Raw genomic sequence first — 26962 nt, 5'->3', positions numbered from 1 at the left:
CGCTCCGTCGCCGCCTCGTCCCGGGCGCCCAGAGCGGAGTCTGGGCCGGGGCAGCAGCAACTTGTGCTCGGGAAGCGGCGGACCTCGGCTGCGGGAACTCGAGGATCTTTTGTTTTCTCCCATCGCTTTGGATAGTCCTGGGAAGTGTCAAGGAAAGCCCGGGCCAGGAGAGGGGAGGCCGGCCGGAGCCCCGCGGACCTGACAGCGCCGTGCCCGGAGGGGGCTCGCCCCGGGAGTCCGGCGGGATTAGAGAACCTCGCTTGCGTTAAGCTTCTGTGGAATTACAACTGGGGGCTCTTCGTTTCTCCCCCCGCTCTTCTGGCATGAGATTGCTTGCAGGCGCCACCCGAGGACAATGATCGCGGAGTTTGCTCACTTTTACCTCTTTGGATTCATATGTGTCACCTCAGGTAACCACCTCGCGCGGGCGGGTCGGATCCGCGGCCGCGGCGGTGGCAGCGCTCCCGCAGCCGCTCTCCTCCATCCCCCCACTGCGTCCCCCAGTTCGGCCCCTCCAAGCCTCCCGGCCCCCTCCTTTGCTCGGAAACGAAGCTCGGCTTCCACCCTTGCGGGCGCCCGGACCGCGTTTGCCGCGGGCGCTACCGCCGGCCGTGGGGGCTGCGCGGCGCCGGGTCCTGTCGTGGTTCCAGCGCTCCCACCTCTGGGCAGCTCCCGAGGGTCGAATGATGGAAGCAGGGCTGGTGCTGAGCTCCGGCGGCGAGGGGGCGGCGGGCTTGGGAGCCCGTGGTCCCGCGGGAGGAGGCTGTGCCTGCGGCTGCCCGCGGGTACCGCGCACCCTCCGCCCGGCGCTCCCGGCGCATCCCCGGCCCCCGGGCCGGGTTAACCCCTCGCAGCCGCCGCCGAGGGGAAGGGAGGGCTTGGGGATGGGTTTTGCTTCACCTTGGCCATTAAAGTTTACCCACGTGTGTGAAGCCGAGCGCCGGCGCGCTAGGTGGGAGCGGGGGAGATGGCCGAGGAGATAGGGCGGATTAATGGTCATTAGGCACAGTTTGCGCGGGGTTTATGCGTGTTGGGGCATCTTATCGCGCCTGTAGGTTACAGATAGGGTGGTACTGAGGGCATTGTGGAGGGCTGGTTTGGCTCTCCCGGGGCGCACATGTGGCCGCGGTGGGCGTGGGGGCTCGGGAGGTTTTGGGGTTTGCCTTTACACAGGGACCCTGCTTCTCTCAGGAGGACGGGTTTATCTCCCTGCGGTATTGCTTCTCCTTCTGGGGAACGCCTTTTGTTACACGCTAAGTGAACACAGAAAATGCTTGTGCCATGGTGAAGGCTGGTTTGGGCGCTAACTTTTCTGCCTTAGCTGATTCTCGTAAGTTTGCAGAGGATCGCTTTGAGTCGTCAGAGTTATGGGAGCATGAGACATCTGGTCAGTGGATGAATGAATGAAGTTTTTGAAAGACTTAAGTACACTGCCTGAAGCTTTAAGTCTTAATTATGTCACTAAATGTAGTAACTTATGTCTGTTTCTAGATCATATCATAAATTTAACTACTAAAGTTTTGCTCTTAGGTGTTAGTTTGCTCCTTGTGGCGTTGGATGTGGCAAATTTTGCATCCCTGAGTAGCTCTTGCCCTGTTCACTTTTGACCCTGTCAGTCATGCCGTCTTTAATTTGATTTTTCTCTGCATTGTCTCCTTCATGTCATGGAGGAAACAAATGGAATGGGCAAGAGCCTTTGCACCCATTTGCTGGTTTTTGGAATCCTTCATGGCTATCCATCCCCACCTTAGAAAAGTTGATTGCATAGTGTACTCTGTAACTTGATCATGTATTGGGATATTTTAAACTTCAAGTTAAGAAACGGTTTTATTTTTTAATCCGCTCATCTGTTTATCATATAAGCGCTCAATAAAGTTGCATGCAAGGGGTTTTTTTCAATTTTTTTCTTTCTCCCCCAGGATTGGGGTACACTCTCTGATAATGTTGATTCCAGCTGAGTTGGAGAGAGGAAAAAAAAAAAAAAAAAAAGCCATGAATTCTTATGAAGGCTTTTAATTTTGTCATGTAAGCAAACTCAGTAATAAAGATTAGAGACAAGCCCCAGATAATGACACTGTTTCAACTCCTTCACCAGGAGGAATTTAATTTTCCCCTCAACTAGAGTGTGGTCAAATAGCTAGTCTTGTGTCTGGAACAATGGAGATGCCAGAAGCCTTTGGCAGGATGAAGTTTGAGGGCAGATGGCTGCAGTGCAGAAGGAAGGACTGGAGTCATCTACAGCAGTTTCCACACTGAAATCCTTTGAGTTCTACTGACAGCTGATCTTGCAAGTTGATTGATCCTTTCCTCCCTCTTCCACTGATGGTTCTCACTTCCCTCACTTACACCCACTACTGAATCAATGGTTTGTGCAGCCACACTCTAAATGGGATGTTAGAAACTTCTGCTGAGAGGTGGGAAATAACTGGGGGATGGGAAAGAGAAAAAAAATAATAATAGAAAAGTAAATGGGTTAGTGTTTGTTAAAACAGTAATTGGTAAACCACTTAGAATTTAAACCCCCTAATTTTTACCTTGGTGTTGTCTCTGTGGAATCCTCTGAAGTACCTTCTTTCATGTAAGCCTGTGGTTAATAAATGTTGAATAAATTTAAATTTGAATAGTGTTGAAAATTGGAATATAGCAGCTTTCCTCTCTTATTCTCTCAGTGTAATTTCAATGCTGTTTAGCATACAGAATAAGAATTGCTTTAAGGGATACTTCTCTGGTATCCTTGTTTTCATGAGTATTTACCTGCTTTTTGTCCTTTTTCCTTCATTCTGAGGCCGACTTTGCTTCAGAATCCATGGATTTTTTCATCTCTCCACTCCCTAGCAGCAGTAACATCAAATGAGTATGTTTGGAAAAGAAGAGCTTTCTCTTATCTGAAGGGCAACATGCAGAACATTTTTGCTGGGAACGAGTGTCAAGGTTCTGGTTTTCCACATGGGTGTTCACTGCTCCAGCCATTCTCAAGGCTGAATATGTCACTGTGATTTTTCTCTTTCCCTCCGCGGAAATCTTTATATTTTGACGAGTTATTCCATTGCACTGCTGATTCCCATCTGCTCAACACCCACGTTTTCCCCCTTTCCTGTCTGTGTTATCCCTTACTAATTACTGCAGGTTGGCTCCAGAGGTTTTTCCATGCTGTGTGGAGCAGGCAGCACTGACACAGCCAGGCAGGCGTGTTTTTCAGTGATAGTTCTAGCCAGTGGAGGGCAAAATTGTCTCTTGTATCCCTTCATGGGAGAGTTCTCTTCTGATGCTTCATAGTTTAAGGGTGTCCATGGAGTGTCCCCAAAGTCCTTCCCAGCTGGCTTACCTACCTATTGGAGTAAATAAATCAGCCACTTCCTTGATACATTTTGTTTGTTTGTCTCAGATGTTTGTTGTTAAAAGCTCCCACATGAAGTGCTAGAGCATTTCTGGAGATGGTTCTACTCCTTTCATGTATTCTCTGTCTAATAGCAATAAATTGGACAGTAAATAGTGATTTAAAGAAAAATTAGGCAATAATTCAAAGGGTTATGGAAGTATTAAGTGCTTAATCTGTAAAAGCAAATAAGTCACCCAAGAAAAATTAAAAAATGTGCATTTTTCACCTATCTCTAATGCATTGTGTGCTGTTCTAAGTAATTTTACTGGAAGAATATTTAGAAAGATTGAGCCAGCTGCTTAGACCTGAAGAAGCTGGCCCCACTTGTATTGTTCTTGAAGACTTCAAGCCAGCAAAGAAATAACTACATGCTGTAAAATTGATAATACTTTACTTGTGAGGAAATGTTCTCTAAGTATCCAGGTGTTTGATTCAAAGCCACTTATCCTTATGAGTAGTGATAGTATCTGTGGAGAGCAAACTTTTTTTTTTTTCAATCTGTATAAGTGTGAATTTTGTTATCTTTCAGGAAGAAAGAGACACTTTTTTTTTTTTTTTTCTATTGCCTGGCAATTAACTTAGTTTAAACCAGAAGAACACTGAAGCTGGTTTTTGCTCATTGCAGTCACTGTTGGTTGTTAGATTTTTATTTTTTTTCTTGTTGAAGTTACATACCAACTTCATTAGCAGGGATCATCTGTACCATTCAGGATACTGAATTTTGGGGGAATCATGTGTACTGTCCATATGATTTTGTTTGAGAACATGAATTTTTGTGAGCCTACATGATAAAGATTTTGGTTGCATTTATAAAGATAGATGGGCCATTACAAATATTACCAGAAACTAGTGACGCTTATGTAGCAGTGTTACCATGTTAATATTAGACATCAAATACCTTTGCCAAACAATGCTTTAACATAAAATGCTTTGGAAGTTATGGTTAAGGAGATTCCATGAGAAATCAAAGCCGGTTTGGTTTTCATTAGAAGATGGAAAGAGAAAATATTTAGAAATTCAAGACAGAAAAATCTACGGCTGTACTTAAAAAATATCTGGGAACCTGTTCCCTCGTTTCAAATAACATTGGTTTTGGTTGGCTCTTAATTTTTCTAAATAACTGGAAGAGTTTTGTTTTGCAATCCTAAACAACTGTAATATTATGTCTCATTATGGGATAGCTTTCTCTAATGAATATAATAACAGGAATAATTTGCTGGGTCTGGCCAGTCCGGTGACTTGTTGCAATTCCCAGTGTAGTATTTCTGTTGTTGCTAAATGCACTGTGTGGATAACGGTCACTTGGATTGCTGTCCTGGTAGCCGGCCTGGATTCTTTTCAGAAGTTTCCCCTCCATAGTGAACATCCCCACAGTCGATGTTGAAGTTACTGTTGTGAGGCTGTTGTGGGTTTTGTTTTTTTGAAGAGCTCAGAATGAGTCATTTTGTTGTTGATAAAGTATGTTCATATTTTGAGGTTATTTTGTGACTGGGAGGTTCGTAGAAACCTTGTTCTTTCCAAGCAAACAAAATGGCACTTAGCAGTTTCATATGCTGAGGTCCTGACACATTTTATTTGTGTGCTCTGTTATGTAATCTCATTTGGTGGTGATAACCTTCCTTAGCTTTTCACCTCAGTGCTCCTTCATAAAACTGTAAGGTAAATAGTGAGGTAACTGAAGTAGCAACCAAGGCGTATTTTAAGTCCAATAAATTGTGTAAACAGGGGATATAAGAGTGTTTTTCAGTTGGTGATGAGAAGCTTGACCAAAAGGTGAGAGAAAAGCAACAAAGAAATATTCTTGTCTTGAAAGCTAGAGATGCTTTTAAGGACAGATAATTTGATAGTTTATATCTTTTTTAGGAGAATGATGTGCATCTGTTTATATACATACATGTATATTTCAATTGTACACTGTTGTCTCTTGGCTTACTGTGTCAGCCTTAGCATCAGCACTAAATTGTTGTGGGAAGAGGGGCATTTTATGTGAAGAAAGAAAATGTCTTATGAGCACAAATATTTTGTAGTGCTGACACACATGCAGCCAGCTATGTTGGACTCTCACAGCTGAGACTTGGTACTAAGGAAAATCTCAACAGGGGAAAATGTGAAACACCTGGGAAGCTAAAAATGACTTCAGTTTTCAGTCAGGTGTGCAGAGCTGTGTTATTCTGTTGTTGGTCTTGAGTTTTGGTTTTTAAAGAGCTAAATCTTCTGGTATCCTGATTATTAATGTAAGCCAGTACTGTGAGTTACCTTACCCTGAAGGTGATAGTAAACATTACTGAAATAAGAAGGGGGTGAATTTAATTCTGGATGTCAGAATTTCTTTGTTGCTTCACCGTTCATTAGGGAAAAATGGTGCATTTATTCAGATTGATCCACAAAAATGATAAAATATGGTTCTGGAAAATCCTGAGGGTAGGCCTTTCAGACCAGGAATGTATGTGATGTAATTGGTGTTAAAACACCAGCACACAGGGAGAGAAGTGTTTGTTTATGGGGGATTGTCCATTTCAGGTGTAAGTTGTAGGGGAAACGTCTGGCACTTAAAACAATGAAGAGAGACTTAGGGAAAATATCGTCTATTTCTTTTCACGTCTTTCAAAAACAAAGTGAGCAAACTATTTTTTGTGAGAAAGTGAAGGAGTATATGAGCAACCAGTGAAGTTAAATACTGTCAAATACTGAGAAGTGTTCTCAGACTTGTAGGTATTTTTCCATGCCTCTCTTGTTCTGAAGCTTAGGAAAATTTCTGACTAAGACTCATGTGTGTATGTGTGTCTGTGTATGACTGATTAAAACGAAATTGATAAATTGACAGTAATGAGATTTGTGAGTGGCATCAGGCCAGTCTTTTTAATTAGAGCCTGCTTGCCATCTGAGCAACTGCAGCCAAGGTGCAGAGTGCTCTGCTCACAGCCCTGAGCAGCCAAGTAATTTCACCTTTGCTGAGGACAGAATGGTTTATGGAATGCTGTAACCTTAAGGTGGCCGTACCAAAAGGAGGCAAACTATGCTGTGAAGGGGAGTAGAAAACCTTTTGCCTTGTATTTTAGTGGGAAGTGACGTTAATTGTGTTTTCTGGAAGCAGAAACGTGGAAAATTAGAAAGGAGAATCTACTGTTAATAGGCAGAAAATGCACTTGTGGATTTAAATAAAAGATCCATTTGTTTTATGAGTTTATAAAACAATTTTGTGTCTTTGTGAAAACTGCATTTCAGGTGCTCAAGTTTACTCATAGTTTCTTTCAGCACCGCCACCCAAAGACCTACACAAAAGTTGAGCACTTTTCCATCTAGGCTTTAATGAAAAGATATGCGGTTGGAGGAGTGGAGGTGCTCATGGTGCAACTTGGCCATGGTCTTCACCTTTAGATATAAATGTTCAGTCCATGGATTTTGATAAAAGCAGTACCTTAATGTCATCTCCTAACGCTTTTTTATCTTCAGGGATTATATATATATATATATATATATATATATATATAAAAAAAAATATATATATATATATAATATATATGAACTCTATGTGGTTAGTGCATAAAACCATTTTTTTAATAAAGACTTCTTAGGTGTTTATCATCTCATTCAGAAGGCTGTCACATATAGAATGCTTGTATTAGCATCTATACTTTCACATAATAGTAAATGTGTCGCTGAATATTTCTTCCTTAGCATTCAAAGAAATTCCATAAAGAATTACTGGATTTCGTATCTGTACAACGGGAGAGAACCTCTATGGGCTTGGTCACTGGTGGTAGAGATAAATTCCACAAGGTACTCCTATTTAAGTCTTGTTTTCTGCCACCAGACTTTACACCTCTAGAGAGACATAGAGCTTTTTTGTCCTATGTTAAATGTTTATATTTATTTGCATTTAAGTAAATAACTGTAAATTAAATAATTAGAGCATTTAATTTTAGTGCGACTTACTATAAAATCAGCTTAGACCGAAATGGGTAGTTTAATACATTGTTATTATTGAAGTGGTATGAATATTCTAAATTAGAAAACAAGCATGTTTTCTGGACTGCTTGAAATACATATACTTTCTTTGAAGAAATGAATAGTCAGATATGCAAAATTATTCAAGCTGCCCTTTTCTGTTGGGAAGTATTTACTCAATATGGTATTGCATTACCTTAAGTCTAATGCTAATATTGTGAATGATTAAAATAATATGAACACCCCTGACTGTAGATTAAAGATTTGTAAATCTGACAAGCCTGTGCTGAGCTCTGGATTTAAAATCTTAAACTTGATATTTTACTTTCTTCATCTTGCACAGTGGATTAGCAGTGGAATAAGCCCAGTTTTGGAACAGCCTGTGTCTTCAGACATGCAGTGCAGTGTAGGGCAAGGATCAGGATGTAACCTTTGCAGGCTGGAGTCATCCATGACATCCATCTGAGAGAACTGTAGAGTCTGTGTGTTCTTCATGTTGTTCAACTTTGTAGCCTTTATCTGCTGCTCCCTTCACTGTCTTGTACATAAATCAGAATTGTGATTTCCTTAGTAGTGTTAAACTGTTTCATGCTAGCATTGCATTAAAACTTGCTTGGCTGGCATTTTTGTGCCTTCTGAAATTTGCATGTCCTCAGGCAATGTATTTTTTTTAGATTGTTGGTTAGTTATATTGCCTCTTATCTAATTGCTTAAATGCCTTTATGTTGAAGATTAGACACATAGAGCAGTTTGTGGCTAAAAATTCAAGTATAGAAGACTTTAGTTTTAGTATTTGCTTCTACAGTAGCATAATAGACATTAACAGTTTCTATCTTAGAAATTAGGTTTTAATACATGGCCAAGGATTTAGTGTAGGCCTGAAGATGTGCATTGGCTCCACTTCATTCTTGAAGCAGGTGAAGGGAGAGAGAAATGGTGTTTGATGGACATGCTTGAGAGAGTGGCTGGATTTTTTTAGTAGACACTAGAACTCAGATTTTTGGAATCCAGGGCCTTGTCAATTGTTGAAGTTGGGAACTTACAGTCTAAATTTTGAGCCACTTAAAATCAGTAGTGCCTGTTGAAAATCTTGATTCGAGTGTTTAAATTAAATTGCCTAAAGTGTTTGACTTTATCTTCAGTTGCAAATGTTTGTGGATCATTGTGGGCTCTTAGCTGGTCTGAAAATTGAGATTGTAGTGAACATCGACTTAAGAGCCAATTAACTGAAAAAAAGCTGTATAACTTTAAATTTGCATGGGCCTCACTAGCTCTGTGAAGGGTGACAAGCCAGTCAGAAATGTATTTGCATGTGTATTCTTTTAGAAACTTCTCAACTTGCCACTTTTGTAGTGCACTTTACTAACATTGGTCAAAAGCAGTCTTTTCAACCCGGGCATGTTAGCCCAAGATGAGGATAGCACCCAAATCCACAGGTGGGTCTGCGTTTATGTGTTGAAAGCATAATACAAGGTCTTAAAACACTCTTTTTGGATCGGGTGCTCAGCAATGTCACCAAGTTTTTTTTCTTTTATCAAAACGTCTTGGCACCTGGTATGAAACTTGGCGCCTGGTGTAGCTTTGTGCTGGGAGATCTCTTGGATGCCAGGCAGGTTCAGAGCTGGGATCTGCAAATTCTGGATGCTTCTCCCCTCACCTCCCACTCTCAAAACAACTCTTGTCAGTCCAACTTTCTGGTTTTGGAATGTATCTAAGGCCCTAGGTACTGCAGCTGACAGATACTTCATAATCAAGGTGCTTAATGGTAGGAGGTGATAAAGGGGAAAACAAAAAATTTAAAGTAGCGTGAGGAATCAAGATAAGTAGGGATAGTAACAAACTGTTTTACTTTTTGCTCCCCAAAGCGGGAGTTGGCACAGGAGAGGGTAGGGTTTGGGGCTGTGGTGCTGTGGCAGCAGAATGCAGGGGAGAGGATGTTTATAGTGAACAGGTTGGACAAAAAGGTCTGATGTAACTATGGAATGAAACTTGCGCTGCGCTAGTCATAAAAGTGATTGGCAGGAGGCCCCGTGCATGGAGTAAAATCCTGTCCTCACCATGTGGAAAATTATGGTTTCAACTGCGAGAGGAGGTGAAGCTTGGAAGGAATTAGCATATCTCTAGCACCGAGTGGCATCTGGAACTGAATAGCTGGGTTAAATCATTCAGTAGTGATTAATGAGGCTCGTTGCTCAGGTTATACAGCCTTTAAAAATTAAAAGGAGACATTTAAAAGTAGATGCAATGCAGAAAGAAGGAACCATTTTTTTTATTTACCTCTTTGATACAGAGGGCAGAATGAAGCCTTCCTTACCTTTTGATACAAGGAGGGGTCTGTTAAGAGGTGCTGTTAAGCTTAGAAGCTAAGAGATAGACTTCTGAGTAATTGTTTTGAGGAGCATTTTGTGACTTTTCAATGCAGGCCTTGAAATGGGAAGGAGTGTGAAGGATGGGATTTTGCTGCTGGTGTATGCTTTGCTTGATAGAAAACTTCAGAAAATAGTGATTTCTGTTTTCTCTCCCATTAGTGAATGTTAATCTGTGTTACCTGTGGGGAAAGCAAATATTGAAGCACACAAAGTGAAACAAGCTCAGAGGCGTAGTGAGCGCTTTAACTTTCCTTGGGCGTGATTCTGGCAGCTGCTGAGCTGAATGGTGATGTAGCTTGGTGTCATATCAGGAATAAATGTTCAAAATGTTCAAAGGCTGTTACTCTGTAGGAGGATTACGGTACTGATATGAGCACACTTCTGTTTACTTTCAAGTTTTTAGTGGAGCAGATACAGAAGCCATTGAAGTGTGTGCTCGTGTGTTAGATTTTTTCCTTCAGAACTGTGAAAAGAAACAAATAGTGGCATCATTAATGGAGCTATTAATGATTGACCTTTCCAGAGCAAGTTCATATAGGCAGAAAATAGAAGGGAGCTAGAATAAGGTATTATTGCTTTGAAGCTACAATAGTATTCCACTTTAATTTCTACCTGCTAGGAGATGAAGTTCCTTAAAATGCGCTGCTGTAAAATCTCTGCTCACAACAGTTTTGGCTTCTGGATATTTTTTTAAATTTTTTAAACTTATTTAGTGGCTATCTTGCTTTTATTTGGGGAGGGGATGGTGGTGTATTCAACAGAAAATAAGAAGGATTTATTTTTTTAAAAGCGAAAGGTTTGCATCTTTCTCATTCATACTGTAATGTGGTTCCCATGACTGTTACGTGGAAGGAGAATTTTTAATCCTTATCCACCCTCCAGTGCTTCATGTTAGATGGGGATTTCTTTTATTTTCCGCCTGCATTTGCTGGGACAGCCAAGATAGGGCAGGTGACCTTAATGTTGTGACCAGAAGGAGTGAAGGTTATTTTCACAGGCAACTTTTGAGGTTGTTTTGTTTGTTTGGGTTTTTGTTTGTTTTGTTTGTTTTGTGGGGGTTTTCTGGGGGGGGGGGGATGTTTGTAGTTTTTTCGAATTCTCTGATTATAAGGTTTATTGATAGATGTGAATGTTTGTTTGATTTTTGAATAACAACTGAAATTTTATATGGGGAAATAACTATTTAAATGTCTATGAAGTCAATTATTATTCCAAAAAGATTGGCTTAAAGTCTGCATTGAGATTGTGTCTTCAGAATTGATAGTTAAGTCTTTGAAAGAAATTTACATTTTATTTTACATCAGTTTCCAGCAAGACACTTAGAGTTTGTTTTTCTGTTACCTTATTACAGTAGGGAAAGCAGCAACCTTTCAGCTAGAAATTCAATGACCTACAGTCTAGTAATAATTAGAATTAAACAGAGTTAGTAATTTCACGCGGTCATTTCGTCACAATTCCTGTAGGCATGCAGCTGATCATTTTGAATCTCATAAAATGAAATTTTATTTTACTCACCTTACTAAGGTCAAGTGAAAAGCCACATCAAGTTAATGAGTCCCTTTCTTTGCAACGAGCTGAACGTGGCGTTTGTTTTTGTTCTGGCAGTCATGAAATCACAGGGTGTTGGCGACAAGTCCATTATTGGCTCTGTGCAGTGTTGCTGAGGGCTTTTACTCCACCCAGTGCATTATGTGTGCAGACTTTATCGTACTCGTTAAAACTTGTCTCAAATTGAGGATTCCTTTTTTTTTTTTTTTTTCTTTTTCTCCTTTAAAGCAGTAATAAAAAGAGAATAAAAATAGCTCCCTCTTCTGTATTAGTGTAAATGAAAGAGTAGCAGCAGCTCATTCCTTTTGTGACCTGAGGAAATAAAATAAAATCTGGATGAGATCTCGGCCACTTAAAGTCAAAGGAGATTTAACTATTGATGTCAGTTTTTATCTTACTTTGCAGAAGCTCAAATTTTGTGTCATTCTACTTGATGTTACATAGAAAACTTAACAGTGGGGAAAAAAAGAGATGATTGCTAATTGTTCTTCTCAACTTAGAAAAATAAGAAGCATTTAAAGGCTTATCAAGTTCTGTGATTTAGGTTCTCTTTTTGCATTGATTGTAAGATTGAATTTCTTGTGTGTTGTTGGTGCTGTTGGTGTCTTACCTGGTAGCCAATCGTTCCCCTGCTCCCAGAACAGCCAGACTGTTTTTTTGTTATAGCTTCTCAGTTTTGTCTGGTTTGTTAGGGTTTTTTTTGTTGTTGTTTTTTTTTTTTTTTTTTTTAAATTTTTTTTTTTTTTTTAATGTTTCTGTTTGACAGTTTTTTCAAAACATTTCTGGTTTGGAATTTTCCTGTGCTGTACAATATACTTGTTGTTGTTGTGTTTAGGTAAGTATAATAGATAAAATCCAAGAGTTTCTTTTCCATAGTTGTGATTTTTTAGATAGCAAAAATACTCAACTGTCAGTTTGGAAAATGAATACAATCTGTTTCCTTCTAGGCAGTATTTGAAGGGAGCCATAGTATATTCTAAATTTGAAATGTTGGTAAGTTCATCAGGTTTTAGAACATGTTATTTTCATATCTCTACTATTTTTTTTTTTAAATTCCCCACAAAGTTTTAAATTACACAGAAAAATAAAGCCAGACCTTTCCCTGTGTCCTGTCCTTTTTCCAAGGAGTACCAGGTGTCTGATCAATAGCATGTGCTGGGAAGCAAGAATTTCATCTGGGGAGACTTGAAATGCACTTATTTACAACTTCGATGAGCTAGAAGTTGTATTTGCTTTTCAACTGGTCGCTGCTAGGTAGGGTTTTGTTATTTCACTGCTGATTTAAGACACAGATATGTACATAGTTTTCTTCAGGCTTTTAAGGGCTCAAGTTTAAGTGGTAGATCTTTATTCTACGCATCAAAAGTGAAGGGTGATTAACTCTGTCTGGGTGCACGCAGTGTAATTTTAGAGGCTACAAATGTTGTTACAAATCAGGTTAAGGTTTAAAGGTGAAAGTTTGGCTGAATGAGTTTTACAGCTTTAAGTTAATGTATGCAAACAAAGAAACTCTTGTTTTCTGCCCATTTGTGTCTAATGAGCAAGTAGCTTGTGGTAAAGGAAAGAAAATGGGAATATTGTGCAGTTTGCTATAAACTTAAAACTACATACTTTCTACTTCAATTTAGAAGTTCCATTGAATAGATTGAATCTAATAACTTTTTTTTAGGCTCTTCGTCATCTAAATGTGAAGTGAAAGGATAATGGCTTTAAACTAAGTGATAATGATAAACTAAATGATAATGGCTTTAAACTATTATAGCTTAACTTTTAGCATTAATGTATTATTGGAGATTTCCTTGTAATGTCATTAAATAATTCGAAGAACCTGTTGAAGTAACACATAAAACACTCGTACTGTGTTTAAGCTTTACTTCTAGATAGTTCTAAAGTAGCACTGATAACTTGGATTTTCACTCAAATCTCTGACTTAGTTGTATTCCTGAAACTGTAAGTTCAACAGCATGTGGGAAAAGAACGACCAATTTTCAAATGACAGGGAAGTTATATACAGAGGCTGGAATTATTTTTTTTTTTAAGGTATCAGCCTGATTTATGATGTTGAAAAAGTAAGTAATGAGACAGGTAGGGTCTGTCTGTGTCCTCTGTCCTGTATTGCCCTCCCTCACCCATAAAGATTTCCTAAACAGCCTAGCCATTGGGAAGCTCTTTTGAACTTCTGTGATCAATTCTATTTACATTGGCTAAAAGTTAAATAATGAGGATTTTTATAGGACTGCATAGTAGCATAAGAAGCTGTTCAGCTGCGTCTGTAGTGATCTAATCTGATAGCCATTCTGAGTGCAAAAGCCAGGGTGAATAAATGGAAAGAAACAAAAGGGAAGTGATTAGCGGGAATAAAAATAAACATCTTTTACTCCCGGTAAATGATACCTTTAAAGCACAGCAGCCTTGTCGAACATAATTAAAGTTGTAAGAACTGGGGTAGGGTGAGTGGGCTCTATTCTCTGAGGTCATGGTGGAAATACAGAGGTCAGGGTTTTGCACTTAGTCTTATGTAAACAATGTCATGCCTTAGTAAGTATAAGAATTGATTTAACTAGGTTAAGATAATTAAAAAAACCCCAAACAAAGCAACAAAACCACAGAAAAACAAACCAAAAACCTAGGAGAAAACAAATCCAGGACAAAGGTGTATTCATTTGATATCAAAATTTGAGTGCAGCCTCCATATCTTCATTTAACCGGTTGGTGGGAAAAGGTGAACAGTGTGAAGGATAGGCTTCTGTTGGGGATGCCTGTTGCTGCTGAGTGATTCTGTGGTGTTTGGCTTTGTGCAGTAATATCTCTCTAGCTTTCCCTGGGCCTATTCCTTAAAATCTGCAGGTAGGCAGTTGTTTGGTTTTGCCCCTGGTTCAAATTGAGACCTCTTCATAGAATTCTGTGTTTCTAGTTACGTCCATTGAAAACTCTTTTCTTCTGCTGGGGAGTTCAAGTGCTTATGTTGCTTGCACTTATGATTCATGGAACTCTGGAATAGTTTGAGTTGGAAGTGACCTCCTGAAGTTCACTGGTCCAACTCCCCCGGCAGTGAGCAAGGACACCTTCAACTTAGGTTGCTCAGAGCTCTAACCTGACCTGGAATGTTGCTGTGTATCTCCCCAGCTATAATAGATCTTTATTTAGTTTCAGTGGTTGCGGGGTTTGATTGTTTTCTTCGTTAGTGGTTTGGATTAAGTATTCAGAGTTACATTTATGCATGGTAGAGAAGAAATTCAAGGATGCAGGGGTATCCTAACAGTTCTCCCTTCTGAATGACAGGAATTTTGTTTCTTTTCCCCCACCTCGTCATCTCTGACTCCTTTGGTTGAGTCTCCTTTCATTAGAGTACATCAGCAGTCAGAGCAAACCAGCAGCTCCAGAGAGAGCTGGTTAAAGACAGACAGACAGGCTGGTTAAAGGAGGAGGGCTGGCAAAACCCATAAGGCTTACTTTGGAAATGAAGTTCTGGAACTTAGCCTGGCAAGCACAGGCACCACTCCCTCCCAGAGGTTTCCAGGGCAGTTGTGCAGCCATTCCCCAGCTGTGAGCTGGCTGGGGCTGCCCAGTTCGAAATGTCTGGTTCTGTGTATGAGCTGTCACTAAAGAGGGCTGCAGGCTCTTGCAGAGGAGGAAGATGGGTGTTCAATATAATGATTAAGTATGAGGAGGAAACACCCTGGCTCCGACTGGCTCTAGGCAGCTCTTCCTTGGTGTGAAATGCTGCTTTAATGTAGGTCAGCTTTAACTGTTGTAAATGAGTGTAGTTCTGGTGAAGTCAATGAGCCGCTGTTAATTTACTTCACTTGAGAATCTGCCCGAGTAGATGAGCAACCAGGAAACTCAAAGGGAAGTGCTTATCCAGCAAGAGAACTTCAAAACCAGTGAGGTGTTTTGTATTTGTATTTTGTATTTGTATTTTTTCTTCTCCCTCTCTTCTGAGGAGGAAGTTAACATTCCTACATCCCAGTGGTGTTTAGTGAAAGCAGAGTTTCATTCACCGGGAGAAAGCTTGTAAACTGTTGCTGTTTTGGAAATAAAGGGATAATAGGTGCTTCAGCTTCTGACTCCAGATCCTCTTTTTGCTAATAAAATGAGTGAGTATCACTACACGGCACAAAACTGTCAGTCAGCATTTAGCCTGACTGACATAATTAGCAGCTTCTAGCTGGAGGAGGCTGAAGATTGCTTTTGGTGGAGACTGCTAGCACTTGCCAGGCCGTGCTCACAGAACAGAGGCATCGTGGATCCCAGGAGTTTTAATATGTCTAGTGCAAATTTAATAAACGCTGTGTTTTACCCCAAAAAGCTTACTTGGCTGTGTTGTAGTTGGTTTTTACCTGATGCTCTGAACTAGTAAAAGAACAGGATACAGACTAGTTGCACCTTTGATGAGGCTCATGAGATGCATGCTCTGTGCATTCAAAACTACTTCATCAAAGGCAGGCTTGGGTCAGCCTGGTCCTTGTGGATGCAAATGGAGGTCATGGGAAATTGCAAGATTGCTAACACTTACAATTTTCTATTGTTCCAAAAATAATAACCTTGCGGATCAAATGAAAACTGTGGCCGTTTTGGCAAGCTGGATGACAAATCTGGTGACTGCAAAAGCCATGTCAGAGCAATTAAGCCATTAAAGTTTCCTAATCTAATGCCATCAAGCAGTGCTGTTTTTAAATCTTTGAGAGGGGTCAGATGCTTTTAGTGACTAGACTCTGCACTCCTTAAAAATGTACAAATAAAAAGAGAAAAATCTTAATTCCATGGTGTACTACATACACACCCATTGGAAGAGTGTGCATTAAATGAGGAAAGAAAATGCCAACTTACTCAGTTTTGTTGTTGTCCTTAAGAATTCAGTTCTAGCCACGGACTCTAAGACTAAACTCTTCCAGCTGATGAGATTATTTGGTTACCTGATTTTAATGTTGTTCTAAATGTCTGCAGGCCTGGAAAATTTATTTTAATTTTTTTGCTTTATTTTGTTCGGTTTGAATTGCAGCTCTTCCCTGCCCAGTACTTTGATTCGTTCTGTAAGCCGATAGATTGAAGTTTTTTATATGAGGTGCTTTGCATACCAACTGCTCTGTGTTTACAGTAGGTGCAACTATGCAAAATGTTTACCCTTCCATGTGTATTTCCTATTTTTTGTGATCAAAATAGCTCCAGGAATACGGCTGCATTTTACTTTTTAAACATTCATAAAAGCGTAATCAGGAGCTTTGCTACTTTCCCTGTCCACAGGCACTTCAAACTAAATGTTTAGCCTGATTTTTTTTTTCTATTTTTGGATAATTCAAAACGGCATCAAGTATCATCACATTGTACTTGTGAGAGTTTTGTTTTTGTGTTTTGTTTGGGGTTTTTTTTTTTTTTTTTGTGAATGACTGTCCCAGGTCACACCCTGTGTAAGACTAGTTGCCATTTCAATCTGGGACTCCTAAGAGAGTCTTTGAATCATCAGACATTTAATCTTCTGGCTGTATGAATTCAGGGTTGTAAAGAAAGACAGCCAAATGCAGAGAGAGACTCCTCAATATTTCTTTTTCCCACTTCTGTAATGTGCTTTGTATATATATAAGGAAGCAGGACTCTGTGTGGTTTTGTGTTTAGGGTAACCTAAGCATGGCCTTTAATTCTCAAGGGCTGCAGTCAGAGCTAAGTCAAGTCTCTATCACATTTGTCTGTAATGAGGGCACATCCTCCAGCACAGGTACCTGTTTTGTTTGGTGTCTTCTTCCCAGCATGGGAGTTCTCTTTGCCTTCTGTTCATCAGCTGGGCAGCAGCAGCAGTGGTGCTCCAGAGGTCTGCCCTGAGCTGGGTGCCTGCGGATTAGAAAGTCATTTTCTACCTCCAGATCAGTGGGGGTCTGAAAGCACTTGGATGTCAGCAGATTGTGAAGCAGGGTTTAACACAGCAAGGGTGATAGGAGGGTGATGGAGGGTTAGAGACAGAGAAGACCTCAGCGGCGTGTGATCTCCACTAATTAATCAGAAACAAGGCTTGTATGCAGGACTTCCTCAGCAGTTGCTTCCTTCCTGATCTGAGGTTCCTTAGCATGGATGGTGCTGTGGGAGATAACAATAGAAAATTTCTTGGTTTGGCGTGCAGGTTATGTGGTTGCTCTGTCATTTAGTGCTTTGCTTTTTTTTTTTTTTTTTTTTTTTTTTTTAAGCAATCTATTCCAGACGTCTTGCTTGCCCTGCCCTACTTATTTTAATTACAGCTTGAGTTACCTTTTCTTTGAACATGTTAAGGTATGTCTCTGAAATACATATGTATTTTGTTTTGAAAGTCAGATATTATATAATGGATCTGGTATGTTTTGGAACGTGCATAGTTCCCTGGCAACTGTTAAGCAAAATTATGCCTTTATGTATATTGTAGTGTAAGGAATTATTATTTTAGTCTTAAGTTACATACCAAGTTATTTTTTTTTTTTAATATGAAATAATACCCTTGGGGAGAAAGTGGGATCAAAAGCCATTTCTATTTAAGAAGTTGGGTTAAATATTGTCAGTGTTAATAGTGCAATTTTGTTAATATTTGTAGCCAGTGAAATGACTTGTCAGTCTTGAGGGCTAATACCCAGTTTCAGGGCAGGTGTCAAGCCAAACTCTTCGTCCTAAACTATATCATTACACTCCAAGTAAGAGAATCAGAGACCTGTTTGTTTCTGGGATGAATTAAACTAAAGAAAGGAATTAAACAATGGCAATTAAAAAATGCTCTGAGCAACCTGGTCTAGTGGAAGGTGTCTCTGCCCATGGGAGGGGGTTGAAATGGGATGATCTTGAAGGTGCCTTCCAACCCAGGCCATTCTATGAATGTTTCCACAGTTTGGTTGCGAAAAGTGTCAAAAGGTATGTGCTGATGTGCCCACACACCTGAAAGATTCCATGTAAAGTTTCTTAGTTTTCATAGATATGGTTCAGTTTTAGAGAGTATGTCTGGCTTGTGAGCATGTAGATTTAAAACCCATGAAACTTAAAAACATTGTGCTCATAAATGAAAAGAAATTTGGAGACTTAAATGAAGACTGAAGTGAAGTTTATTTCTGAATTGGAACCTGATATAGGGCATCCGAATTTTCAGATAGATTCTTTTGGCAACTGTGCATTTAAACAGCTGTTTGTGATGTATTCACCTCTTCTTGCTAGTGTGTTACGTGCGGGATGTCAACAGAGTTGTAGTTTAAGAAGTGTGTGTTTTAATTAGCTGGAATCTGTCTAGAAAGATTGGTCTTTCAGGATTTTTCCTCACTTGATTTTCATTGACTGAATAAAAATGCTCTTATGGGCTCTTTTGGTTTGACCTGGTGTAAATAGCCACCCATGTAAACTAAGGTTCAGGTTGGTTTTGCTTTGGGTTTTTTTGGGGGGTTGTGTTGTGGTTTGGTGATTGTTATTTTTGGGGGGTTTCCTTTGTGGCTATTGTGTGTGTTTGTTTTAATGGGCTTAAGAAATCGCCAATTAGAATGCCATGAAAGCCAGGGAGGAAGATCACAGCACCCAGCCATCAGAAGCAATAGCAATCTGGGAAGTATTCAGCACTTGAGCTAATTAATTCCTCTGTATTAGGCCTCTCTGATACCTTGGCCACCTTTAATTATGTGCATTCACTAAAAGGTAGGTGCTTCTCTAGCTATATTTGATTTTAAAAGAAATATTTCTGGCATGAAAGAACTTGAGAATATAGAGTATGAAGAACAAGATTTATTAAAATAGCTGCGTATTGACTTTTGAAAAAATTTTACCTTTTTGGGTGTAGCCCTGGAAAAAGACTCCATTCAACAACATGAATGGAAAATTAGTGTAGCTGATATTATCTTGCCATCATAAGGAAGTGGTTTCAGTCTCACAGTTGAAGGAATGTTGTGTTAGGGATAAATATCTTATATATCCTTAAACAATGAAGCCCTAGTTTCGTTTGTTTTTCTGTGTATGTGTGTGCTTTTAAATATTTAAAAAAAAAAAAAAAAAAAACAACAAAAAAATCTCAACCCAAACCAAAAAAACCCCACAGAATTCTTTATCTATCCTCACTGCATTTATCTTCTATTAGGGATAATTGAGAAGTATTGGATATTCACTTAATCTTCCTTACTGATGTGTATTACAGGAAACATGACATTGGATTGTTAAATGTTACAAGTGCTCTTCCTGTGATGAGGTTTGGATACTTTCAGATACAGCTGGAAATATGGATTGGATTTCTTTGTCCATTATAGGAGTGCTGACATGATGATAGAACTGCTACCAACAAGAAAAGTTCTAGGTTTTATGTGGATATATTTGTGATATTTGTTGCTGCCTTATTATTTTGGAACTGTATAGGAAGCGTCACATCTTCTTGAAATGTGTTGTTAATAAATATGGAACTTCTAGTGTAATATTTGAGATTGAAGTCTACAAAATTACATGTTTTCTCAGCATAATTAAAAAAGAGCATTTTTCAGTTTTAAGGCCATCAAGAAGACAAGAATTCCCTAGGTTATATTTAGTAATGTATTTCCTCTAACTGTATTAAGAAATCCTTACCAGAGTGGTAAAATCTGAACTATTTTGATTATATTTCTTCATTTTACTTTTTCACTTTGAACAGTCATAAGGAGTAAACCTCGTAAGGAAAAATTTTATTAGTTTCTAAAGATAAACTTTCTCTCCTTCTTTTCCTTTTATGAAATAAAAACAATTCGTCATGGGAATAGACTTCAAAGTTCAGTTAGTAATTTTTATAAATAAAATAATGCCGAAATCATTAAGTACTTGTTAGAACAATCAAATCAGAGGCTCCGTATGGCAATTTGTTTTGATGCACTCATGTTTCAGTGTGTGTCAGAATTGAGAGAGAGCTGCTTTGGGGAATTGCTAACATGACTAATCTAGTGTGAGTTTTGAGATCCAACATATTTCAGGGTAAGTAGCTGAAGCTTTATAGTATTTTTGAACAGGTACATAAATAGGCGGTTATTGGTCTATTGCCTGTTTCATGTCCTACATAAGTTTTGGCTTTCTCTTTATTATGTAGATTTTTTTGATTGTTGAGTGCAGATGCTCATGACTGTGTCTTGGTCAGCTTTCTTCGCTTTTCTCCAAATGCTTTTATAGAAAGAAAATAAATATTGCTAGTTTATTTTGGTATATCCTATACATACAAATATATTCTTCATAATACACTTAAATAGCAGAACTTACTATATTACAAAGAATGTTTCTTAAAGATAATAGGCATTTATGTTTCTTACTTCTTTGGTGCACTAGTGTTCTAGCTGTGGAGCTAGATTATTTATTGGGTCCTTTAATCCCAAATGCAAATATACCTTGTCCTGAGGTAAAAGTTTCTTTATTTTCCTTTCAAAATCTTTGTCTTGCTTCAAATTCTTTCTCTGAGATAGGTGTGAGGTTGTATTTGCTTTTCCAGATCACAAAGTGCCATATTCTATGTTCATGACACCCGGTTATTTAGTGTGAAATAGATTCATCCTTGCATAGTGTACAAATAAAAGTCTGCTGTGATTTTTTTTTTGTTTTACCCTAGCACATTCATCCTTTTCATGAATAGCCAATAGTTTTGACAATTTTCAGCAACTCCTTTTAGACAAGCCTTTAATCCTCTACTGCTGCCTGTCTCCCTCATTACAAGCACAGGTTTAGGCATGCTGGAGAAGGGGGGGAATGTTTTCTCCAAGAAAATATTCAGCCTTAAAGAAAAAATGAGAAGTGTTATTAAAATAATGAAGCTTATGTTTATTTAGGAAAAAAAAAAAAAAAAGGTGTAGCTTGAATATGTATATTTAAACAGCCTGTAACAATTTGGGAAATTTCAGACAGGAGAATGTTGTTTATAAGGTGAATTTTCTGTTCCATTAGAATAGAAAGTGCCATTTTTTAATTATATGATGACAAGTGCCTCATTGTCCTTCCCATCCACATTGCTAAGCATTTTTTTGTTTGATTTCTTCTGCATCTGTTTGACACGCTAATTGGAGCATTGCTATGGTAATGCTGCAGTTTCCTTAGGAAATGCCACTCTTCCCCCTGCATCCACATCCTCTTCTCTTATTGCTATACCTGGCTTGATTCTGCTGTGTGAACATAAGGCCACACTGCTCCTATTCCTTCCCTTTCCCTAAAGGAAGTGCATGTCCAACAGCATAAAACTGGATGAATTAAAATAGAGCATAACACTGGTTACAGAGCAGTGTTGCTCTTGCCTTTTTTATGCACAGCAGGAAATGCCACGAGCTGCCTTGTGTGTGTGTGTCTGTCAGGTTGTGGTTCAGTAGAAACCAAACTATTTTTCAGGTAAACATAGCTGGCATCGAAACATACACGCAAAACTGGAGTTAAGTTTTGTGAGATGATTGATGAAAGCAGCCGTGTAGTCTTTTACAAATGGTTTGTAGCAATTGTCTTAAAGTATAGAAAGCATTTCTTTTTACCTTCCTTGAATTAAGATCCTTTGCAAATGCAAGCAAATCCTTGCGCATGGCTATATGTACACCCATTATGATTACTTTTAACGGAAGACACTGTAAAGATAATGATGGTTCCCCATCATCAGGCTGATACTCTAAGAGTAGCCTCGTGTGGGGTTTGCAGTTCAGGATCCTACTTCAAGGAAAGACCAAAGATGGACTTTAATGACAGAGAGTGACAGAAAGGACTTTTGGAGACGTGTATCCTTGGTATCTTACACATTGTTTTCTCTCTGTATGTATTTATGGCTTGGTCAGGCTTAGATTTTACAAACAGACCAAGGACTTGCTGCTTTCCTTAGCCTGGGTGTGGCTCTGTACTCACCTCCAGGAGCTGTGGCCTGTCTTCAGGTGAGTCCTGTGGATTCTTACAGAGGAGCTTCCCCTTCTAGCACAGAAACAAAGACAGGGAAGATGTTCTTGAAGATGCCATGCTAGTGCAGGCAGAGTTATAACCAGTGAATCTCCTGTAATTAAAGCAGCAACTGCATGACTCAGATTTCGTACTAGGCAGGTGGAATGCTTTGTTGTGGGTAATTGAATTATAATTCTTCGGCTCTTAGTTCTTAATCATTTTCCAAGGAGTTTTCCGACCATATGCATCACCTGTGATAAGACCAACCTTGTCTTTGTTTGACTTAGGCATTCCTTTCTACATGCCTGGCAACCAAGACTGTTGGAGCTGGATGTCTGTCCTCTCTGAGAGTGGGTGAGCTGTGTTAGACATCTGCCTCTGTTTAAAAAACCCCAAAACAACAGGATTCAACTACTGCTTCTCTCAGTTAAATTTCTCATTGGAGGGATAAAGTAGGACAGTGGGATGGACTCTGACTTCATGAATGTTCTAAATGTTTCTGAGAATTAAAAATGCATTTTTGAGTTCCTTGCCACCAAAAGGACTGTTTAACATTATTGCTGCAGCTTATTTTAATCAGTGAACCAACAGACAGGAAGAGAGTAATCCTAAGAATATGTATTTTAAAAATACATTTAATTTCTGATAGAGTAAAATCGGCTTGTTGAACTTAAACAGATGGATGCCAGTTAATAGCTAATGCATGATATAAAGTTGACTTTGTTCCTATTACATTAAGCTACTTTGTCATTTTACCTACCATGTTCTATGAAAATAATTTGGTTTTTCAATAGTAAGATTGTAATTCTAAATATTTTTTGATTTTTTTCCTTTGCTAGACTTCCTCTCAGTAGAAGCTAACCAAATTGATAGGGTTTGTGAAGGATTTTATATTCAAGCATTTTAACTTAAGAATGTCCTGTTTATATCTGTTGGCATTGCACACATCTGAAATGTCAGTTCAGAGAATTAAACCAGGTAGATTTAAAGTTAAAGCATTTAAGAATGAAGAATTGATTCCCTAAAACGTAAGGAAGTATATTTTCCGAGAAGGCCAATGGCACCTGGCCTGTATCAGCAATGGTGTGGCAGCAGGACCAGGGCAGGGATTGTCCCCTGTGCTGGGCACCGCTGAGGGCACAAATGATGGCTTCAGTTTTGGGCTCCTCACTCCAGGAAGGACACTGAGGTGCTGGAGAGTGTCCAGAGAAGGGCAGTGGACCTGGAGAAGGGTCTGGAGCACAAGTCTGAGGAGGGCGGAACTGGGGATGGTTTTTTTCCCTGCAGAAAAGGGGGCTCAGGGGAGACCTTATGGCTCTCTACAACTCCCTGAAAGGAGAGTGCAGCCAGGTGGGGGTGTGTCTCTTCTCCCAGGTCACAAATAATAGAGCAAGATGAAATGACCTCAAACTGGGCCAGGGAAGGTTTAGATCAGCTATTAGGAAAAATTTCTTCACATTTCTTCACTAGTTTAGTGGGGGACTTGGCAGTGCTGGTTGGACTCAATGTTCTTAAAGGTCTTTTTCAACTCAAGAGATTCTGTGTTCGCGTTAGTAGGAGCTAAACATCCTCCAGTACCAGAGGGAGACGCATTGGCCACCATGATTCCCAGTTTCAAGTGTCACATCGCTGAGGAAAGAGCCCTGTGTGTTGTCAGTTTCTACACAAAAGCAGAGGTGCAGAAGGACTTAGGAAAGCCCTCAGGTCTGGGCTTTTCACCTGGGAAGCTGAGCTGTCCCAGGTGGGGGTTTGCTTTGAGTCCACATCTGCCACAGCCTGTGAAACTGCAGACTGGAATGGATGGCAGTGGGTTTTATCTGATATGTAGAAAACAGTGTCTTGTACTGGGAAGTTGAATCAACTTCTTAATGTACTTCTCTTTTGTTTGTATGGAGTCGTTAAGTGGCTTTTTGTGAGCCCCATCACCATACTGCTGCTGCCAAAGTGACTAATAGACGTCTCTATTGACACCATCTGTCTGAGGAATCCACGGCTGCTCTTTCCAGTTCTAATAGAAAAGCATTCTTTATAGGAGGAACTATTTCTGTTCCTCTTTTCCCTTCTGTTCCCCTTCCCCTCCCAAAGATCCTCAATGGTGATTCACACTGGAATTTCCCTCAACTTCCCTTTTCTTTTGTACATCCAGTGAATTTCTCTGTTGATTCTCCAGTATTGTATGATATGTTGGCAAGTTATATCACAGTATAGAAGCTGTAGGGCAATCTGGACAGAAATAAGACACGAATAGCTAATTTTGCAGGTCATTATTTTAAATTGTTTTGTTCTTTTGGAAGCTATTTGATGTATGTAGATAAAGTTTTTACGGCTGGACTGATGGTGCATTACACAGATTTAATAGTGAAATTCTTCAGTGGCAGAAAGACTTTTTCTACCAGTGGGAGTTAGAATATACATTTCTTCAAAAATTATTCTGGTTGAAATGAGGATGTTGAAGAGGGAAAGAGCACACACGTAGGTTGAGATGATGTGTTCCAGTAGTAACCAACGCTGCTCAGTCCCGCCATTTGTGGCTGGCAGAAACAGCTTGATGCTCTAAGCAAATTATGTTGCTAATGGTGATGATTTAGAGAGACATTTGTATACATTTTTATTAAAATGTATGCTTGTGTGAAGAGGATGTGCTGAAACACGGTGGTGCTTTTGTTTGTGGCTCACTGAGGTGTATACCAGTATCTGTGAAATGAGAGTAATACAAGGTCAGTCTCCAGAGCAATAATGGTCACTTCTGTTTGCTGAAACTTGTGGACAAAAATTGTGCTTTGTAAAGGGGGACCTAGTCAGAACAGGAGAATAAAGACACAATAGTTCTATCTTGAATTTATCTAAGGAGTTTTATTGAAAAAAAAAAAAAGGGGGGGGGGATAAGGCAGGAAAAAGGCAAGTTAAATAAAGGTCCAACTTGTGCCAACTATGAGCAGTGAGGGGGTGATGCCACTGTGAGTGCTAGAGGTTATGGGAAGGGGAGACAACTTTTCTCAGGTAATGAGTTGGGATTTAATTGTTCATTATGAGTAAGTTTCTTGTGTATGGCTGTTGTGTGATTCTTTTATAATGTTTAACTTGGGTTAATATTAGACAATCTGAGTCTTTTAAGTTAGGAAGTCTGTAATACTGATGTTGTAGGTGCTTTTTCGATTGTAATGAGCCACCTGACCCATGTAATTTAATGGTAATGAGAAATCTAAGTTCATCTGCTGACAAGTTCTGCAAGACTGTACCTTTTGTTAACAAAAATACAAGGATAACAGGAATTTATTAGTACTGTGCACAGCTCTATTCTGCAAGTATGTTCTTACCCTGTGAATGTCATTTGCAGTAAATTACTTGAAAATAGCTGTTGTTTATTTCCATTGAGTTTCTTCAAGGATCACAGAGAAACAACCAAGCTATAAATTCTTTCCAGGATTCCTGCACTGATCTTCCTCATGGCACTGTTATAATATTCCTGGATTCTTGTTCTCCTGTCCCGGAGAATGGGTTGACCTGTTGTTTCTGTACAAGTTTGTGGGATCTCTTCATCCTGCTAGACTTGGAAAGCAGCTGTACTCAGCTAAATTTATGCATTTATGGCACTGAAATTAGCTATTGGCCATGATGATGGGAGCACTATGAAGATATGATGGATGTCTTTGTAGCTCCATCTTACATCTTTTCCCCTTGTTTGTTTAAGCAGACATTTTATTTTGGATCTTTTTATGAAAAAAAATTAATTGGTCAGATCTTTCTCTGCAGTTGGTTCTGCAGACATGAGAAGGTCCTATAACAATTACTTTGGGAGAACTTTTGAGGAGAACAAGAAAAATAGTGGGTTTTTAAAGTATAAAGATTTGGTATAGTGAATAAAAATCTTTTTTGCAGATACCTTGCAAATCTGTCATCAGAATGCAGCAATTTGTGCACCTTAAAAATAAAATGGAACAAATATGAAGGACATGTTAGGGGTTTTTTAAAGGATTCCCTATTGTGAATGGTCTTTTTCAGCTGTGTGAAGAAATCTTTTCTCCTGAGAACAGTACCTAGTTATAGTGCAATGCAATCTATCATATTTTGATTGAAAGAGCAACTTAAAAACATACTTACTTGGAGGAAATGGGCCAGCCAGCTTTACTGTTACTCGGGTATGTTTTATTTTAGTAACGTTTACCTTCTATGATTTATAGAAATCTCTTAAGTTGTATGGATTACTATTCAATAGTAGTTTCTGGTGAACATGTATGGACTGTTTGCAGAATTTCTTAAGGCAGTTTGATTTTCTAATATTCAGTGAAGGAGGGATACTTATTACTTCAAATTTTTAACAACTCTTACATTTACTTGCTGAAATTTGTTTTGTCCTTCTCCCCCTTACACAAAGTAATTCTTAGGAGTAGATTCCTTTTTCCAGGACTGAAACTTCAGTTCCTCTGGCTTATTGTCCCTAGTAGGGTACTGTCTCATCTCAGGTTGGAAACAATGCATTATTTGCCACTACAATTTTGTCTACCCCTGCAGGTTTTTTTTCACCAGTAGCTATTAATAGCATTATTAGCAGAGTTCTGTGTCAGAGGAGAGCCAGCATACTGTGGGGTGAGTGACAGGTATTTATAAGGAAGGGAATCTTCTTAATGGGTGTGGGGGGGAAGGAGGTTGTACATTAGCAAAGGAGAGCAGGTAAATCGTTGTGAAGAGACGGGACTACAATGAGTAACATTAATAAGCAGGCGAAGCTTCAGGCATTTGCATTCCCAGCAGTGTTTTGTGAAGATGGGCCTCTTTAAGCATTAGTTGTCTTTTTACTTCCTGTCCCCTGCTAATTCGTTCTTGTCATTGTGAGAGCTTTTAACATAAAAGTAATGATTTTTAGTGATTCACTGTAGCCTTT

The 26962-nt window shown here is 39.3% G+C and overlaps 1 protein-coding gene across 1 annotated transcript in view; it reads left to right on the top strand.

Annotated features, from left to right (window-relative positions):
- Window positions 1-26: 26 nt before the first annotated feature.
- The window catches only part of ROBO1 (roundabout guidance receptor 1), a 297271-nt gene continuing 270335 nt past the window's right edge, over window positions 27-26962 (top strand). The window contains exon 1 of the mRNA XM_066208404.1: window positions 27-410. Within this exon, the coding sequence (XP_066064501.1) occupies window positions 356-410 (55 nt within the window). The 5' untranslated portion in view covers window positions 27-355. The remainder of the gene's footprint in view (window positions 411-26962) is intronic.

The sequence above is a fragment of the Chamaea fasciata genome, unplaced genomic scaffold (assembly GCF_029207755.1).
Source record: "Chamaea fasciata isolate MVZ Bird 193981 ecotype frontalis unplaced genomic scaffold, bChaFas1.0.hap1 SCAF_2, whole genome shotgun sequence".
Classification (NCBI taxonomy): domain Eukaryota; kingdom Metazoa; phylum Chordata; class Aves; order Passeriformes; family Sylviidae; genus Chamaea; species Chamaea fasciata.
This window is presented reverse-complemented; position numbering and strand designations above follow the sequence as displayed.